Source organism: Magnolia sinica, chromosome 13 (genome assembly GCF_029962835.1).
Source record: "Magnolia sinica isolate HGM2019 chromosome 13, MsV1, whole genome shotgun sequence".
In the NCBI taxonomy this organism is placed as follows: Eukaryota; Viridiplantae; Streptophyta; class Magnoliopsida; order Magnoliales; family Magnoliaceae; genus Magnolia; species Magnolia sinica.
The window spans coordinates 27,491,156-27,512,480 of NC_080585.1; the positions used below are offsets into that span (position 1 = coordinate 27,491,156).

At 40.6% G+C, this 21,325-nt stretch overlaps 1 protein-coding gene across 1 annotated transcript; it reads right to left on the bottom strand.

Moving 5' to 3' along the window:
* Nucleotides 1-12,946: 12,946 nt before the first annotated feature.
* LOC131223358 (uncharacterized protein At5g01610) lies at nucleotides 12,947-17,069 on the bottom strand. The gene is made up of 2 exons (XM_058218747.1): nucleotides 16,508-17,069; nucleotides 12,947-13,135 (listed from the first exon to the last, which is right to left on the bottom strand). The coding sequence occupies exon 1, from the start codon at nucleotides 17,011-17,013 to the stop codon at nucleotides 16,531-16,533; it is 483 nt and encodes a 160-aa protein (XP_058074730.1). The 5' UTR covers nucleotides 17,014-17,069; the 3' UTR covers nucleotides 12,947-13,135; nucleotides 16,508-16,530.
* Nucleotides 17,070-21,325: the final 4,256 nt, after the last annotated feature.

The window sequence follows — 21,325 nt, forward strand, 5'->3', positions numbered from 1 at the left end:
GGTCAAAATGTAGAGTGGCATGGTCCCACCTTTCTGAACAAAGTTTCTTTTTTTACTTTTTATTCTTTATTTTCACTCCAACAAGACCATGGCATCCATCTGCAGAATTTTAGTGTCTTGGGATGGTTAGACCAGAGATCATTGTGATTTTCAGACCACATGCTTTCGGAAGAGTTGGCTCCAAAAGTGGATGGTCTGGATAGACTGGCATGTGCATCGTTTGGACAGTAAGGTATGTTTATGGCTGACCATGCCTCCTATCCACCGGGGTTTAGTGGGAATACTTAAAAGCATGGATATTGATGACCCTTTTTTGAAAGACATGAACTGTCCATTTTCACAAGGGGCAAAATGGGGGCAATGGAAGGCCAACTTGTTGGGTTGGCTTGAACCGGCTTAGCACCTTCACTGGTTTGATGTTTGCATGCAACAGCTGTTTGTACATTTGTCCTTTGGTAACAAAAAAAAAAAGAAAAAAGGGAGCAGAAATAACCGCTCCAACTGGCAAAGCTTTCTGCGTTTATTTTGAGGCATGCTTTCAGGAGACGCCCCAGCCAACCTTTGCCCATTACAGAGTAGATGAAGCATGAGTTTAGGAGGTCATATCGTTCCAATTCATGATGAAACTTATGGCATGAGTTTGATGCCGACTGGCAACCTGACGCAACCCTCTTTTATTTGGATTGGGACTGGTAATGAGAGCACAAAACTCTCTAACATTTCATGAGCTACCATGTAAATATCATACCCATCTAACAAATAATACCCATTTGATCAGTGTCCTTTGATACGGATAGTCAAGATTTTTATTTATTTATTTTTAAATGATAGGTCCATTCAACAATTTGATCCATCTTTTTGCTAAGGATCATCATAGGGTACTTTTAAGCCATCCATGCTGGTTTGCAGAATGAACGACTAGAGAAAATAAGGCCAAATCAAGGATGGATTGGATCATCTAATCAGTTCAATTTTTGCATGGTGCCCCTTGAAATATGTTATGGACTTAATGGACAGTTCAGATTGATCACTTGGGAGTGTAAGTTAGCCAATGCAACAAGGAACAATATATAACTTATAGTGCTCTTATATAATAATTATTCTACCAATTGAACCAGGTTGGTTAAGCCACACACATGGAAGAGAGCCCATTTACAAACAATAACAATCCGAAATAGCAGCCGTAGATCAGGTGTATAAAGTGATCCAATATAATTTTTTTTGGTGGGTCTTGCTCCATCACGGCATCAACGAATTAGATCACTGTCTGCCCCTTTGCCTGCTGGGACCGGCCATTCGGGTCAGTGGCGTTTCTTTTTTCTTTTTCATCTGGATGAGTCACCAGGTCAATTGAAAACTCGGACAAACTCAACTGAGTTGTGTTAGATTTTGACATCTGCCAAGTGTACGCCAATTTTGAATTGGTGGGCTTCAAAAACAGGTTGGCTCGGCGAGTCGGCCGAGCTTGGTTTGTACAAGTGGGACCATGGTTAAGCAATCAGGATCATTAATCAGATAGGCCCGACCAGTACTGGATCATGATTAAAAAACCTCCCAGATTGAAAGATTCTAGCCAGCAAAATCCTCATCTAGTTTATTACGGTCCATTTTCATCTATAGTTGTTTTCTTAATAATGTATTTCTTAGAGCCACCCATCTAGATGTCACTATTGTCCACAAGGATATTTTGTCGGCAGGTGAACAAGTTGTCATTGCTGGCTGGCCCGAAGTCACTCTCCACTTCCAACGGCAGTCTATGGTAACGGCAGCTCTTGTGTTTAAAGCTAATGTGGGAGTAACAAATATGAAGTATAAGATGGATGATATGGTTCTTCAAGGAAGTATAAGTATTGTTTTGTGTGGAGAATATTATCATTCACTGACCGAGGCACATCTGATCAATGGTAAGGATTATTGTTATGAGATGTCTTCAATCTGTACATCATCATCAAACAAGGGTTTGATAGACCGACCACCCTGATTGAACAATTCAGTGAACTCTGAATTATATAAATTGGTCTTTGAACAATTGTGGATAATCTCGATCGATTGAACTGTCAAGTACAGAAATAATTTAAAAAAAAAATTAAAAATTAATTTTTATTTTTATTTAAAAAAAAAAACAATTAACTCTTTGGACAATTTTACGCATGTTTGATTGATCGAACATGCCGGCTCGATTGATTGAGGATTGCTCGATTGATGGTCCAATCGACGGTGCACACGATTTTACGTAATCGCGTGATTAGTTTTATATTATAGGTGTTATACTATATATATTAGGTGTAATCGGAATTAGGACAAATGAGGGCATCATTAAAGGTTTTAGAGAGGAAAAGTTAGGGTTTTGGGGAGAATCGAAGAGGTTCTTATCAATGTAAGTGCATCAATCTTTTATAAATTATATGTTATAGTGAATTTGATGTCGCTTTGTGTCATGGGTTTTTTTTTTTTTTCCCACAAGAGTTTTTCATATAAAATTCATGTGTACTTGTGTATGCTTTGTTGTGTTTATCTTTCGCGTGTTTGATTAGATTCAGGTTTACATCCGCACTATCCCCAACGAGTGGTATTAGAGTTAACATTGGGTTTCGAGATCTAATCCAAAACATGTCATCTGGGGGATCGAACATGAAGTATGAAACATAGAAGCTCACTGGTAGAAATAACTTTAAATTATGAAAAGTGAAGATGAGAGGCCTCCTAGTTCAACAAGGATCGCAACACACTCTCCTTGATAAAGCGAAATGTCGTACATCTATGAGTGATGAATAGTGGGATGAACTTGATGAGAGGGCTACTACCTCGATCCAATTGTGTCTAGTGGATAATGTTCTCATAATGTCCTGGATCAAAAGACCATCGCAAGGGTATGAACATAACTTGATAGTTTGTACATGAAGAAATTCCTGGGCAAACTTCTGTATCTTAATAAACAATTCTTCAATCTTAAGATGGCAGAAGGGTTTGACATCAATGAACACATTAGCACATTCATTGAGTTGCTTTACAAACTGATAAATGCGAAGGTTAAGATCGAAGAGAAAAAATCAATACCTAATTCTATTGAATTCTCTTCAACCATCTTACACGAATCTCATAAATACCATGTGCCACGATAGAGAGGCCATAGATGTTGAAACTGTCAACTCGGCCATTCATGCGAAATAGTTGAGAAAGAAATATAGTGGCAAGGTGTCTTCTACTGATGCTTTGGTTGTCAAGGGAAGGAATTCTAAATGGGAGAAAGGGAACTCTCGATCGTGGTCAAAGTCAAAAGAAAAATGTAAGATGAAGTGCTATAATTATGAGATGACATGACTCATGAATAGGGATTGTCGGAATCCTAAAGCTCAAAAGGGAGAGAAATCTGGTAATACATTGAAGGAAACCAACACAATGGAATCCAGCGAGGAAGTTGATGGTGGTGATGCTCTAACTACATCCAAATTCGGATATCTCAGCAACGAGTGGGTTTTGGATATGGGAGCCTCATACCATATGAATTTTTAGCGAGATTGGTTCATCAGTTACAACGACCGTGATGATGGACATATGTTTATAGGCAATGACATTTCCTATAAGGTATTGGTGTCAAGATATTTGATGGGATGGAGCGTATCCTAATAGAGGTGAGATACATTCCTGATCTCATGAAAAATCTGATCTCGCTTGGGGCACTAGAGACACTTGGGGTGCGAGTTCATCGAGTTTGATCGTGTCCTTAAAGTTTCAAAGGGGACACTTATAGTTATGAAGACACGACGGAGCGGAAACCTATACAAGTTGATCGGAAATATTGTATTGGGTGGAGTTACATTGTCTATACATGAATCCATATCGGTACAATTGTCGCATGCGCACCTAGGCCGCATGAGCTACCACGGTATGAATGTAATTTATGATCGTTGCTTACTTCATGCCTTTAAAAGCGTTGATTTTAATGTATATAAACATTACATATATGGTAAACAATCACGGTTAACTTTTAAGACTGGAAAGCATACACATAAGTGTGTACTGGAGTATGTGCATTTAGGATCCTTACTCTTGCTCTGGTGGTAGACTCTCAGGAGTTTCAACACCTGGTCAAGGGTTCGAGCATCTATAGGTGGTGAAATCCCACTACAGCGTGAGTGTGTGGGGGTATGTGTGCATGTGTTAAAAATAATTTAAAATAATTAAAAAAAAGAGTATGTGCATTTAAATATATGTTGGGTAATGATACCTTGGGCAAAGAATTATTGATTGAGGCCATTAATACGACTGAGTGATGGACAGTTCCTTGTCCTGCCATTTTATGTTAATAACATGTTTATTGTCAGTCATAGCATGTCTAATATCGATACATTGAAGACTCAGTTATCTAGGACATTCGAAATGAAAGATCTGGAGGTTGCAAAGAAGATTCTCAACATGGATATATACAGATATCGGGAGAGGAGCATGTTACAGTTATATCAGGAGGAATACCTTGAAAATGTATTAGTGAAGTTTGGGATGGACGAGGCTAAGCTAATTAGTATACCCAATGCTACTCACTTTAAGCTTTCGTTATAACAATGTCCTATTACAGATGAAGAAAAGAGGGTTATGTCTCATGTACCCTATTCGACCGCAGTTGGCACGTTGATGTATGGCATGGCCTCTACGAGACTGGATATTTCACATGCAATAGATGTTGTCAACATATATATGTCAAACTTTGATAAACAATATTAGGAGGCAGTGAAATTGCTGCTTCGATATATACGAGGTACAACGGACTACGTCTTGAAATCTGAGAAATCAGAAGGAAAATTGGTAGGCTACCCGGATTTGGACTATATAGGAAATGTGGATAATAGAAAGTCGACTTCTGACTCTTCGTTTGTATTAGTAAGTAGAGCGATCAGTTGGATGTCGAAGCTTCAGTCTATGGTTGCTCTTTGCATAACAAAAGTTGAGTATATGGCAGCGACGTAAACTCTCAAGAAATGTATTTGGTTGAGAGGAATGATAAATTAGTTTGACCTTCAGTAGGAGGTCATGCCCGTTAATTATGATAGCAAAAGCGTAATTAATTTGTAAAAGAGCTCAATTTACCACTCTCGTACTAAACATATTGATGTTCATCACCATTTTATCTGATAAGTACTTGAGGAAGGCAGTGTTACTCTAGACAAGATGCACACGAGTGTGAACCTGGCTAACATGCTTACGAAGGTGGTTCCATAAAGAAGTTCCGATTTTGTTTTACTTCTCTAGATCTAGCGAAAGGTTGACGAAGACGGACTATGCATGAAAAGTGATAATGATGGTAAAGCTATCATGGAGACGATTAGTAATGGTGATGCAATATGGAGCTATGGCTCATGATGATTGAAGCCATGGTAGAGATTGTTATGAGATGTCTTTAATCCATACATGGAATAGGGGTTTGGTCGATCGACCACCATTGTCAATCAATCGAGTGAACGCTGAATTATACAAAGTAGTCTTTAAACAATTTTAGACAGTCTCGAACGATCAAACTATCAAGTTGATCGATTGACAAATTTTGAAAAAACCAATTGAGTTTTGGATCCGCCTCATTTTTTGTCTAATGTTCTTAAGTGAGCAAGGAAAAAGGACGGGTGGGGTGGATTTATTACAAACATCATGGTGGCCCCACCTAGCTTCCCAGTGCACGAACTTCCTGCTTTTGCAGGCAGTCCGACCAGTGTATGGACCAACAAACCACGGGCTCTGATCGTGTGAACTGGGCAAGTCCAGACACTGTATTCATCCTGGACAATTAGGGCCGTACGATTCTAGGACAATGGCATATAAAATATCGCGTGAGGTGTAAAAATGGTCTACTGCTAGACTCTACAGTGTGCGTTTGTCGTACGGTAGGCGTGGCATCCTAGTCATCAAGTCATCAGCTAACAGAAATTGATCAGGGACAAAATCAGAAAATTATGATAGTTCATTCAGTCAGAAAATTAGGATCGTTCATTCAGTTTGCTGCATGGCGTATCGGGTATCTTATCACTCACCACAGATATGGCCCGCATCACACCTGTATAGGGCTGTTTCAGGCCTATAAAGCCATATCATTCATGGGCTATGCCGGTGTAGCATACCGGTTTCTGTACTGGTTTTGGATGATACTTAATCTTGGAAGAGTAGGGAGATTAGCACGTCTATATTTCAGCGGCAGCCCAGACCGATTCGTATTTGGGTCAGAACATGCAAGCTCAGGCCAAAGTAAGCTGGTCGGGTTGGGACTGGGTCCAAGCTCGGGCCATATTTTGTAGAGATGAATAAGAGGTCCAAATGCTATCTACAAGGTGTTTGTTTGGCTCATGCCTATTTTCATAGTAGAATTTCTATATACAGAAATGGTCTCTTGTTGAATTGAAAAGAAAGCTTCTGAAACAAAGGCTTTGAGACTTAGATGTCTGACGCGACTCGTCGGAGTCCACTTGAATTTGGTAGTACACATTCCAATTCTACACCATGAGTTACACTGACTCGGGCAAGTCCCGACTCGACTAGTTGTCCAACCAGCCCATGGAATTATCATTTTATGATTTTTAAAAATCTCAAAAGAGGGGGAACGATGAGGGCCCGCTCCAAGCTGAATTCCCTAGGCTAGCAAGGCTTTCTCCGAATGTGGACATTTTTATTGGTTGTAGAATGAAAGTGGTTATTTTTATTGATTGTTGCTTTGCTTTCTCGGGAATGAAAGTGGTTTGGTCTCTCCCTTGCAGAAGAAACTCGAGAAGCGAGGATCACATGGCTTTTGGCTCATATTCATATCTTCAAGCCCTGATCTGGTGCGAAGCATGAGATTGCGTGGAGGTTGGAGAAGTTGGGTTGGGTCTCAGTTCATTCCTTCTATTATGGATTAGTGGCAGTCTTCAGTGGCTCTGTGTTGTGGTTACACTACCTTGGTGTGGCATTAACCCCCCAAAGATTGTGGCCTTTGCCTAGTTGGTGGGAAAGAATCAGATTCTTACTTTTGTTAATCTTCAGAAGAGGTTGATAGTTTCCAAATAGTTGCAGTTTGTGCATGCACGCTGCTGAGTCCTTGAACCATTTGTTCATCCATTGCCCTTCCACCGGAATAGTGTGACATAATTTCTTTGGTCTCTTCAAATTGCTGTGGGTTTTGTCATGGCACCATTGATGGCCTATTTCTTGCATGGCATGGGAGCAAGGTAGAGAACAAAATATAAGGGTGAATGTGGAGGCTTGCCTTGTTGGCCAGTTTGCAGACTTTTTTATGGAGAGAGGAACAACCAATGCTTCCATAACCAGAGCGGTTCAATTTTGGAGATCCTAAGAAGGATGAAATTAGATATTATGGAATAGGCTTCTTTTGTAAGGCCCCTCAATGACTGTATTTTTCACTTTCGGCCTGGGTGTTTTCTTGTAGCTTTTTGGGCATTCTTTTCTCTTCATTTAAAAGAAAAAAAAAAAACCTCAAAAGAGTAGAAATCCCTGGAACATGAATTATTTTCCTCACACAGCCTAAAGGAGGGGCAGGACCGGTACATATCCGGTTATGCAGACCAGTTTTGTCCATGAATCATGCACCAGTGTAGGCCCAAAACGGCTGATATGAGGTGATGCAACCCAGTTTCAGCCGTGACCGGTAGGGTACACTGAACCTCATTGGTACAAATCCGAAGTCGGGTGCGGTTTGGTCAGGTTGAATTTGAGGGATTCCAAAACTGACCCATTTGACATTTTTGGACCCGCACCCAATCCAAAGGTCCAGAATCAAATAAGACATTACCAGGCCAGGTCCAATGACAGTGACTCAATCCACCCATTTGCGTCCTCTAATGCTCGAGATGATGACTGAAATGTATTTGGTATCTCCACAGTACTCGTGGCAATTATCTCGGGGATCCAAATGGTTGATCTGGTTACCTGGTCACCGTCACTTGTTCAGACAATAGCCCAAAATCACATTGATTCCAATAATATCTACATCCTCAAGTGATTTCTAAGTACGATAGTTGGTCCGACCCCACAATGAAACGGGCCATCCGCAGAGTGTGTGACACCCAAAACAATCCTATACATGTGATCTATGGATATAAGATCATAGAAATGTGATTTGCATCCCTGTCCATTTTTTCAAGTGCTATAAAACAGACAACTTAAAGAGTGCCCGAAATGTGACGACTTGTTGCCGTTCAGTGGCTGGCCAGATCAACGGGTTTGTTCCAATACATCCCCTCACATTACAATATGATACGTTGGGTCTTTAGCCATTGAAATTGGATTCTTTTCAATAATTCAAATCCTTTGTGATAAGGCTTGAGTTGCCAAAAATCTCTCAGATTGAATAATTCAACCCTTAATTATACAAAGGTTATAGTGACCGTCCATTTTAAGAGCAAAAGAGCAGAATTTCAAAGGGTTAAAATAATCCAATTTAAAGAATTTGTTTTTATCTTTTAAACTTTTATTTTATTGGGTTCTCTCTCCATCAGACAAGGTGGGACTCAATTCTGTAAATGGTTTGGATCATTTGAAGACAACCCAGATTCGAAGGGAAGTTACTGACGTATTAGGGATGTATACGAGCAAAGAGATGCTGGAGATGGGTGTACGACGAGCATCCCTGCAATGCACACAACATCAGCAATCCTCTTCAGTGGAACCAAGGGACAGAACCTCCTGTACTGGATAGGTGGGCCAAGCCCGATTGATGCAGACGATTGGTTCGGTGAACACCTCGCATTGCTGTTGATCAAAGAATCATCTCAATAGGGGATCCAAAACCGTCTGATGTTGAATTTTTTAGCCCTCGAATGTGATTGTCTTGAAAGTATCTACTGGTCCTGTTCCAATCTCTTGATCAGGTAAGGTTTTCTTATACAATGGGAAATTCAGTGGGGCAACCCATCCAACGATCCAAATCAATCCATGTTATCAATCCATATGGGTCTAACGTATGTACAACAAATGCTCCTCGCCATAACTTTAGTCTCAACTAGAGCTGGCCATTTCTGACCCGATCTGGTGGATCCGACCCAATTCAAACTGAACCGACGGCCTAGATGGGTGCAGATCGAGTAGGTCCATTCAGATCCGAAAGCTTTTCGGGTCAAGTTCGGATTGGACCAGATCCAACTTGGGATCCGGACCGATCCTCGAGGAAGGCATTATACACAACACCCTTTTTATCTCCTTACTATTGCTGCTGCTGCCTACTATAATTCCTAAGATAGGATGAACCAGAAGGGGATGTGCACGCCGGATCAGTTGCAACTAGCTGACACATTCGTGCGACATCCAAGTCCTCCCATCACACGGGCCCACAGTCTCGGCTTGGAAATTTAATGAACGGCTGTAAATGAGAAATATCCAAAGATCTCACTTCAACAAACACGTGTCCCAGCGCACGAGTATCAAAGTACTCTCTCACCAAAATTACCCTTTTAGGGACTACTAACAACTTTAGGCGGTGGAAGCATACATCTCAATTTTCAAATATCAGTAAGCTGAGACCTTAGAGGGCAAAACCGGCATTTGCCGGTTGATGATTACCAAAACATGTCGCTTCTGAGAGTGTCCACGTTATGGCACCGACCCTGCAACAAAAACGCCTGCTTCTCCTCTCTCTCTCTCTCTCTCTCTCTCTCTCTCTCTCTCTCCTTATTTAGAGTCATCCAAAGACACCTTTTCTTCACGAGTCGATTGCCTTATCACTTCTTTTGTAATTTTTCTCTTGAAATCTGGACCAATCCGAATAGTGCCCAATCTGATCCGACTTGGTTTCCTGACCGAGTTGGACTCGGATCGGATAAGGCCATGTACATTTCAGATCGGTTCGAGTCAGGTGACCCGGACTCGGTCACGGATCAGATCGATTTCAGGTCAGGCCATTAAGATTTCAGATCGGTTCGAGTTGGACCCAATCCAATCCGACTCGGTCAGATGCCCAGATCTAGTCTCAACGCCATAAGCTGAATCGTCTTCACATTGGGAAATGATCAAAGGCCCATGGAGTGACGACTCTTCTTTTATTAGAATTTCCTCTTTATAATGTGATTGAAATGATCTGATGATCCCTTTCAATCTACAGAGTCCGAATGGACACTGACGGCAAAGGACTGCACAAGCTCACATATTCAGTGCGAAGTACATATTTATTACAAGGTCCGGATAGTCCCACAACCAAGACAAATTTTCATTAGTTGCCAATGGCTTGGATTTCCTTACACGTGCCCATGTGTGGGGCATTCCAGCCATGTATAAGGTGGGCCATCCGAAATTGATAACCCTCTCCAAATCAGAGGGACTGGAACATTCTGGCAACAAATCTAGGGAGCTTTTTCAATTGTTTGTGCACCGTTGTATCTCTCATCTTAACTGGCCGCATGTAGGCTACTTCATGATCTCTTGTACCTAATTATGATTAATTAAACTGGGATGAACTTGCTTTTGGGGCATGGTCTGCAACTTGGGTTTGGGTCGACCTGAACCTGATTGACTCAACCCGAGTTTGAGTCGAGCCGGGTTTTCAAGGTCTCTGGTCAAGTTTGGGTAGGAAAACGCCAGCCCAATTTGAATTTGGGTTGGGTTTGGGTTGAGCAAATTTGATTCAGGTTAGGTCAGGTTAGAATATTCACATGTATTTGGGTCAGGTTGGGTTGAGTAGAAAGCAATTCAGGTTGGGTTGGGTTGGAATGTGGGTCGAGTCAGGTTGTGGATTGAGTTCTCTTGAGGTCGGGTTGGGCTCAGGTTGACATCCAACCTGCCAGAGTTGCACCGCTACTCCATGTTGGGATGGAAAAGACCAACGATGAGATTACCTGAGCATGGGCCCCACTTGTCGGAGCTCAAATATGCTAGGAGTAGCAAAGGCACAGGTCGAATGTACCTTATTTTATTTTCATCTGAAAGGTAGTTGAATGTACCTTAAATTCCTCTGTAAGGAAATCCTGCAAGGTAGGAACATGAGAATTCTGAGAAGAACATTTTGAATACGGCCTATGCTGGGGTTGACAACCTAATCAGTTCCATGACTTGTTCCTTGAAGCTCTCAATCTCTCCATCATTGTTTCCACTCTAACTCTCCCAAAAATTGGGGTGGCCAACAGATCCAACCAAAATCAGCCAAACCCGCAAAAATAACGCATGGGCCACTGTGACAGGTGATTTTCCTAGGCCCGACCCTTACCCAACTACAATTTTATCAGATCTCAGCCCAGCTCAATGAACAATTTTTATAAGTTATAATATGTCTAATACAAACACCCATGGTTGCCATGGTGGCCTGGTGTTAGTCCTGCCTGATCCGACTCCACAGAGATAAACTTGACCCAAGTCCAAATGAATTTTACAGGGTCTGACATTTTACACCTGACCCAACACCAAAGAAATCTAGGCTCTGGCAGCCCATTGACACCCTGACAACAAAACCTCATCATCTCTGATCCTTTTTTCACGTCGAAGTACTTATTGCTACTTTGTATTCTCAAATCCATATCCAAAATCATATCAGTTTCGGCAGTTCAATCATTACAATTGAAACCTGATCTGAACTATGGAGATCAGGTCAATGGCAGAACTGACTTCGTGAACTTTCACACCGAAGAAACTTGAGTGGTGGCAGATGCAATCAATCAGAGTGCACCATAACACCGTACATTGGCATGCATGGGCCACTTATGGCAGCCGAGAAAAGCGTAAACAATAAAATCCCCACAACAAAACCATAAGATGCAATAAAGTTCAAAAGGCTTTTCTGATGAAAAGATGGAGAAAGCTGGAAAGGAACCTTTGTGCCAAAAAGGAGAAAGTTGGGATTTATACCTGAGACAGACATTCATAAAGAAACGTGGATCATGTGGCTCGAGCATCATATTTTGTTAGACTCCATAGTAAGTACCCCCCCTTTTTTTTATAGAAATGTAAATACGTGCCAGAAGTCACGTTTTGGACCAACAATGTCTTCTTTTTTCCTTCTATTAGGACCGTCATAGTTACAGCTGCCATTCACCAGGGCTTCGGTAGCTGGCTCCCCTATCACTAGGTCACCAAATTCCTTAACCTTCCGATACCGGGTAGGTGTCAGCTCCCATACATGGCCTCAAGACTTTGTGGAGACCTGTGTTTTTTTGTAAATAATTGCCTGGGTCTAGTCATTATGACCCCATTTGTGACGAGGCACCCTTTTCCCAGAGTTACGGGGCTATTTTGCCAAGATTCTTGGAGAAAGTTGTCTCGCGCCCCTAGGTATTCTCTACCTACCCACCTGTGTTGGTTTTGGGCACTGGTGCCCTTCAATGCTGTAGCTCCCAGTACTTGGATATTGGCTCGACAATATCCTCTACCCCACACAAGGTCAACTTGCGTCCTTCAACTGATAACCATCTTTCTCCCATTTCTCAGTTAGCAAACCATCATCATCATGATTTGAAAGCAAAAAACCAAAGCTTTGAACTCCCAGGAGCAAACCAGTAGTGCGTGATTCTAATATGCCATGGTTGAACCATTGGTACAGATACCATTTCAATTTGCATATAACGATAAACAACTCCTAGATTCAACGATGGAAGCACATGAAAATGAGAAGACAAACAACCTCCAAATCACGCCGACGTGAGAAGGGTGATGATGGGTGCAGTGAGGAGAGACTAACAATGACTACAGCTGATAAGGGAGAATGAAAGTAAATCATAATTCAACATGCTAACCCAACTCCACTAACTTAATGAGTCCCATTTCAAATAGATCTCTTAATATGAAGCTCCATTTTAAGTTAAAGAAGAGAAGCTAAGAAACTAAATTTCTTAGCTCTCCTATGATTTCGGGAAATGGGTAGAAAGTGCAGGCAGGCTAACTGAAAATTTTGAAGCTTAACTAACGAATGTGCGAACAGAAACCTCTCAGTCTCGGGTGGGAGAAATAGCATCTTAAACTAGAAGACTCGAACAACTACATCTGATCAAGATGATAGAAAGTTCTTAGTTTAGCATAGAAGGAGAAATGAAATCTTTTACAGGTACATGCGTGGCATGTAATAATACAAATGGGCATCAATAAGAGTACAACCATTTAGATAGTTAGATAGCATCTAAAAGCAGTAGTTTGTTACCTTGAGACATGAGATCCTACCTCACACATCCTATTAAGCAAGGACCTGCAAGAAACGGGCAAGGTGTGAATGAACATTACAAATCAAACCATAAGTAGACATCCAAATGAGGCGCTGGTAACTTTCAAATTGTTTCAAAAGCAATGATCATTTCCAGCAGACAGTAACAACAATGGAAGATTGATATGTGAACATGAAACTAGCAAGATATATATTGTTCCTATGAAGAGAAGCATCGTATATAACCCGTTTGCACCATAAATGCAAATCAGGTGCATTGTTGACTACATGGTCCAACTGAATGTAAATATGTGGCTCACCTAATGAGTGGATTGTTCTAAATTACTCCCCAAGTGATAATATGGTATGTGCCACCAATTCCATTGCTCGGATGTTCCAGGAAAGTGACAAATTGACGAAAAAAAGAAGGTATGTTAGACTTCCAATACAGGGTTGCATGTGAACATTTCTCTCCAACTAACGAACCTGCAATCTTCCTCTTTCATTTCTCGTAAATGTAAGTATACTTGCAAAGTGCTCTCAGTGCCATGACAAAGGGCAATATATAATGTTTTCACCTTATTTACACTCTAATCTAGTCCACATGAGTTAACCTAGAAATTGGGACCACTCCTCTTCATAGAATCAAAAGAATTAAACCTTTTCCATGTAGTAAAGATGATGAATAGCTTCATGTTAAATGCAAACTTAAAGCATACTGTAACTCATCAGTGGGACTGACAACTAATTCCAATCGGTGATTTTCGACCTCCAATATCAATGAAAGCAGAAGCAGGAGAATTTCCTGAATTTTGAGAGAAGACACCAAGGAGGCAGCACTTCTCCATCATGCCATGTTATTGAGCTGCAAAGCGTCCTCATGTCTGCCAAAACAATACCATAACCATCTCCAAGGGTAAAGGACAATTGGAAGGGCAGCCTTTTTCATTGCTTCTTCCTCATGTTCGTGGATTTGTTTAATTAAAAACTAACATGAGGCGGTAGGCATTTTGTAGAAGAAGATTAGAAGAAAGAATGGATAAAGATTAAAGAGAGAGATTTGATAACACCTCTCATACATCAAGTTCAAGAGATTTTTAGGTTTTTCACCCTGTGCAAGATAGGGGAAAAGCATTACAATAAGTTGATCTCGGGCCTCAGCCACTAATCTCTAGATATTGTAGTAAAGCTTGATTGACCTAAAAATATCGTAGTAGAACCATAGCTTTAACATAGCAAGTCACTTTTGCACAGCCCTCTCTATAAAGAGAGATCCTATTTAGATGCACCTACCATGTTAAACTGGTTTTCCCAACCTATCACATGTGTAGGCAGTCATGATGTGCAAAGGGTGACGAGCATACTTATTGCCTGGGGTGAAAATCAGGCCACTCTATTCACCAGTTTGCCACCTGTACTTTGGGTTCAGATTGCCAGCCATACATTGCTTCAATGGTGCAATCCATCAACATGAGTGGATCGGCCTGATTTTCACACCAGGTGGCCTATGATTGCTCTTGCCTCCTACTTGGCTTGGATGTCCAACACACATGACAAGTTTACAGGGAAAATGGTGTAGTGTGGTAGGCTAAGCATGTTATGGTTGCATGTGATCATTCCTTTCAACAAAAAATCTTCTCAAACCCCCCGAATGACTAAATAAACCTACTTAATAAAATAAAAACATAAAAAAAGTACAAGAACACACTGGTTTTCAACACAGGTGTCACGTGTGGAGCCCACTAGATGAGCTGTAGGAACCAGAGTTTAGGCCTTTGGCACCCACATCTCCTCCATCAGTCTCATCCAGCAATCATCCTTGCTTGCATTATTCCCCTGGTTAGGACTTTGATGCAATTTATTTATCTTCTGGTGTTTGGAGCAGGTAAGCAGCTTCAAATATTTGATTTTTTTTTTTTTTTGTAATATCCTTTTTATCACAATTAGTTCCAAATTTCATCTCCACTTTGTTGACCAACATAGGATGCAACGCGAAAGCCACATGGAACTCTTCGAACTGGTAAGAAATTCTTTTTGTTCCCATCATGGGATACCAAGCTTAGTGACCCAATTAATCAATGATACATATCCATTGGTACCCAATCACAACAAACCTCATCATATTTGCCATCAATGGGAAAAGTAATCAAGCAACAACATGTTCTTTGATCTTGTTTCCATTCTAAAACTTGTCACCAGGTGAAATTCTAAGGGCCCTTTTGAACCCAACTGCAAAAGAGGGTGTCCTACAAAATTTCAAAAAAAAAGAAAAGAAAAAAAAAGGGTGTTCTGCAAAAGGGGGTTTATCGCAATTTTGTTGGCAGCTGAAAACCAATACACATGGTTTACGGTGAGTGGGCTTTTTAGTGCTAATTTTGTTGAGTGGGGGATCAAACGACAGCTTGCAGAAGTACATCAAAATGCATAAACAAACTAGGGTTTGGCTTAAAAACAGCATTTTGGCATTAAACATCCTATTTGTGGGTGCGTCCAAAAGGTCCGTGGAAGTCTCTTGATATCAAACTTCAGTTTTTCCACTGCTGCCTTCAGGATGTAGATTTCGTAACTATCAAACTTGCACAATTTTTCGTAGATGTGAAAGCATTAATACTTTCCCCCTACGAAAAAAAAAAAAAAAACTGTATTGGCCCTGTTACAGCCCTGTAACGCATTATGGTTCCCACCATTACGGTACCGCGGTGACCATAACCATTTTTGAATAACTTGTGCCCACCCGATGATTCGATTTTGCCTAATTTTTTTTTTTGGTGTCAAATATTTATGGTGGAGTGATTTTTGTGGACAGCTTGGATACCATTTATACATAATGGTCAACTCTATATACGGGCAATAAAGATAACTCACAAGACAAGGGTATTTGTTTTATTTTGTGCAGATTCCTCCAAAGTCTCCAGCATAGTTACAAAATGCCATCCGGCAGAAAAAAGGATACTGTAACTGTTCGCATAAAGAAAAAAAAAAAAAGCGTTTAATGTGGTTAGCCTTCAAACAAGATTTTTTTTTTTTTTTCCATACCTTCTGAAATATATGGAGTTTAACTGTCCAGCCAATTATACCAGTTTTTAATCTTTTCTTTTCTTCTTCTTCTTCTTTACGGAGTTTAACTGGGTTTTGCCAACTATGGTCTCTGGCAGAGGGGAGGTACTTGCAAGAATCCAAACCAAAGGGGAGGTGTTTACAATTGTCAGATACCAGAAGGCAGCTATCCCTAAATATCAAAACCTTAATCAGATATTACACACACACACACACACACACACACACACACACACACACACACACAAAACAAAAAAAAAAAAAAACCGATAACTATCATGGCAACCAGCCAGTAGCCAAACCCAAAAATCTAACACTAACTACTAGAAACAGAAATAAATAGAGAGAGAAAAATCCCACCTCAGATACAGCGCTACTGATGCCTAAGAAGAAGAACGCCCCTGGCCCTCGCACTCCGGGATCTCATCGAAGTTCTTGGAGGGATACTTAGCGGTCACAACACCAACCTCAAAGACCAGATTCTCGCCGCTCGATCGGATCCCAGTGATGGACCACCACTTGAAGAAAGCCCTCACTCGGATTCCATCGAGCTCCGCAATCCGTCCTTCCACAAGCTTCCCAGTGATCCGACGGGAGTACGTGGCGAGGTAGTTGTCAGGCGGAAGCGTGATCTGGCAGGAGTCGGGGAGGTGGACCAAGAAATCGCCAGAGCTGCGATCGAGACTGTAATTGGAGATGCTGGAAGGTAGCAATCCGATCGGAAAGCCGTTGCTTTTGAGCTCGTCGAATGCTGAATTAGGTTTAGGGTTAGGGTTTTGGGTGAGATTCGGAAGCGGAGAAGAAGAAGAAGAAGGAGGGAGGGAGAGAAGGATGAGAGGAACGAGAAAGAGAAGGGTCTTCGCCATTTTCTTTATCTTGTTTTCTTCCCTTTCGTACCCGACTTTTGTATTTGAGGAAGATGCATTTATATGATACCACCGCTACACTACCCAAATCTTTATGTGGTATATGCCAACAAGTGGGGCCCACCATGGGTGATCGGAACCGTTTATTTGTTGTTTAACAGCGTGGATGGATGGATTATCTCAAAATAAATTTCTACGGTTAGCAATCAAATGAAAAAAGAATCCCGAGATACGTTGCTGGGATGGATCCTCAGTTCTGAGAGATTTCTTGGAGCATGTGATCCATCTGCTGGGGAGGGGATACAATCTAATAAAGGGAAGGGATTTTTGGATACTGCCAGGTTAGGATAATTTGCAAATAAACTTTCGGGCCCAACCGGTTGGACGTCTGTAGTCAATTAATAGGAAGTTATTTCAAAGGAATCGTAGGCTTGGGTGAAACCCACACCATAAACACTAGTGTTTATGTGAAATTCGGATGTGGATTGCGTCCTACCTTTGTCAGGACGGATACTGTCCTGGCAGGGGCTCTGTAAGGCCCACCGTAACGTATGTGCCTTAACCGCGCCATTCATCCATTTTAATAGACGTCTTTAAGTCATAAGGCAAAAAAGAGGCAGATCCAATGCTGAAGTGCGTCACATTACAGGATACATTAAGGTTGAACACTTATTGTTGAAAACATTTTAGGGGCTGCAAGAGTTTTTTATCAAGCCTAGAACTACTTTTGAGCGTTGTACTAGTTTTGATATATATATATATATATATATATATATATATAGTATGGCTCTACATTCACAAATACTATTGTACCATAGTTCTGACCGTTCATACGATTAACAATTAAATAAAGATGTGTGTAACTTTTTATGAGATGTATATTGTATCTGAAGAGAATTTTGTAGATATATATAGAGTTGGTGTTTATCGAGTGATAGTGTGTCATCCATAAAACAATAGTCACCAAGCAGAACATGGTCAAGTCAACAAGAAATCTTGGAGTGGCTATTTGTACTGGTGGTAAGATAAGAAGAGAAAATGTTTCAAGTATTAATAGTATTGAAACGGTTATAGCAACAGTTAGAACATGTGGAGCATCCGAAGAATCAATTCAAGGTTATAAATAATAAAGAAATTCAACAAAAGAAATTTATCTCATACCAACTAAACCAAACCAAACCAAATCTATCTTTCAATTATCTGTTATTAATATCCCTTAGTATAATCTTTACATTTATCTACCATTTATATTCATTAGTGTAATCAGTAGCAGTAATCAAAATAATTGTTAACTTTAGCTGTAATTTGAGTCTATGCTTATACATTGGATTCAATTCAAGTATCAAGTAAAGTTTTTCATCCGGAGAGGCGTTTTATAGTTGTTCTTTGTGGCAGACTGTATTGAAGAGAAAAAGTCTTTTTCATATGGAAGGCATAGGTATGACTCATTTTCAGAGGTCGTTCCCCACCCTCTAATAATCGCTTGATCATCTTAAGTAACGTTGTGCAAGTGGGTGAATAAGCGACCGATCCTATTAGATTTCAGTCATATATGGCCACTTTTTTACGTATCTGCATATCTTAGTGCTTGGGGTCGTAGTCGTTCAGTTTGAATTGAGCTGCATATTCGCGGAAGAGCTGTATGAGAGCTGATTCTCAAGTTTAGTTATAGTCGCGGCAACGTGCCATCACCTACTTAAAGTTATATGTGTCCAAACCTACCCGATCCTCTGCCATCTCAGAAAAAGTTCCCCTGTAAGGCCACTCTATCCAACTAAGATATGAAACATTTAAAGTCGAAGAAGATACTAAAATCAATAAATACAGTTGGAATTCAGAACATCCGGTCATCCCTTCAATAAAAAAAGGTGTCTGATTTTTCATTTTCCTTCTTACATCTCGAATCAAACTGTACTCCACCCGCACATTCTTAGAACATTAATAACTTCTACACGCACACATCTTCACTATACATTTCTATTATTTTTTTTTCTTCTTCTTTACTTTGCTTGCCTATGGTCCTGAAACCCAACACAATAGGCTTAACATGATAACATTAGACTCCTAATGTCTTTCTTTATTTTCTTTACTCACCTACTCAGGGTCCTGCAACCCAACATAGTATGACTTAATATGGTAACATCAAAAGTTTTTCTAAATCTCCATCAAAATAGTAAAATCCCATAAAGTGAATATCATGTAACGCACGGGCAGAAAAGGATGGCTAACCCCTTTCTTTTCCATAAACGAGGCCCATGCTTAGAATTTACGATGCAAGTCAATGACGAGAGTCACTTGAGTCGAGAAATTTTGTGTTTTCTTGTCCTCTACACGATTCTATGAGTTCTAATAGGCCATAGATTATAAAGCTATATTTTGGCTAGTAGCGATTCCAAGTCCATAAAAAGACATCTTCACATTGGAGCCAACCCCACATATAATCTAAACATGACAAGTACCGCCTAAAGTAGGAAGAGTCCTGCTAGAAAAAGGACCAAGTGAGGGTCATGCCGTGCACGGCGGTAGGAAGAGTCTAGCTAGAAAAAGGACCAAGTGAGGGTCATGCCGTGCGCCCGCGCAAGGGAGGGCATTCACACTGGTATTTGTGTTTTCCCTTCATCCAGATCTACGTGACCTTATGAATATGCTGTATGGAAAATAAACATCATGGTGGGCCTTAGGAAGGTTTCATCGTAGGCATTATTACTTAATCTTCCTCCTCATTAGGCTTATGCCTTAAAATGATATGTTAAAATGGATGGATGAATGGATAAACTAATGCATCATGGTGGGCCCCATAAAGCCCCTATTAGGATCGAGTCCATCTTGGGCAGGGGTAAGACATAATTTGCATCCATGAAATCCACCCAACTACTAAGTGTGTCACTCCATGTTATTCCCATGGCTTAGAAATCAACCCCATCTGCAATTAGGTGAACCACACGATTGGAAAAAGTGTACGAGTAACACTCAGCTTCCAATCTCTTTCGCTTTGTGTGCTGCACTTGAATTGTGGATGTGCCTCATTTTTGGGCTCCAGACCTAAGTTTTGGTGTGGTACTAATGGTTGGAGTGGATTTCATATAATCATCACATTGGACCTTATAAAAATTAAGGGTGAACATCTCTCTCCCAACTATTTCCCTTGGTATGGCCCACTCGAATCATATGTCAACCTGATTGTTTGGCTTTAGGCACAACATGGGATTACACATCCAATGGCTTGAGTGGATCTCACATACACATTATGGTAGGCCCCATAAAAATCAAGAGTTGCTATTGACGTGGACATATTAGACTATAGGCTGAGGTCCAACCTATAAGTAACTTCCAATCTTCCATGTATATAAGAAATCCACTTCACCTAATAGGTTTGCCACATAATGTGATTCATAACTTGGAGAATTTCACACCATCCACTTATTGAGTGGATTGCACTTTTGTTTTGCTATTTACCAATATTTGAAAGATTATAGGGTGTGGCCCACTTAATTTGTAAATAGGACTGGCCAATGTACTCATAATTCCTTGTGGCGGGGCTAGCATGCTGGAAGGTCTGGATGTCACATGCACTTTATACTTCAAAAGTTAGTATATGGGTGAACTATAGCTTGTGGTCCACTAGGTCAACTTTAAATTCTCTCAGTTAAGATATCATGGTTTTTTATTTTATTTTATTTTATAAATAGGTGGGAAACCGACACTAACCTTTTATTTTTTATTTTTATGAGGCCCACCGTAACGTGTATGTGAAATCCACTTCGACCATTAGATGTGTAATCCTACATTAGGCCCATGCATGAAAACTGAGGCTATCCTAGGATTCAGATGGGCCACACCAAGGGAAATGGTTGGGAGAGAGACTACACCCTTTATTTTTACTAGGCCCACCGTGATGTGAAATCCACCCAATCATTAGTTTCCACACTAAAAATTAGGCCTAGAGCAAAAAAATCGGACCCATAAACGATTCAAGTGGGCCACATGAAGGGAATGATTTGGAGGGTGAGCGTGCCCTGTATATTGTTTCCAATCATGTGATCTTCCTAAATCTTAGATGAGGCAGATTTTCGGGCCTTGGGCTTAACATGGAGTGGAACTGTAACACTCCGGATTTCAGGACCGAGTAAATACTTGACTCCTGATATCCGGGGTGCTACTTATGCTTCGCGGAAGTGAGATTCTATAGTTCGTTTCACCTGACATTTGAGCAGTTTATAGAATTAAAATAGACTATGCGATATGCCCTGGCATAAACGAAAATTTTAATGTAAGTAAATTAACTACCAATAAAACATGTCCATTAAGAGTA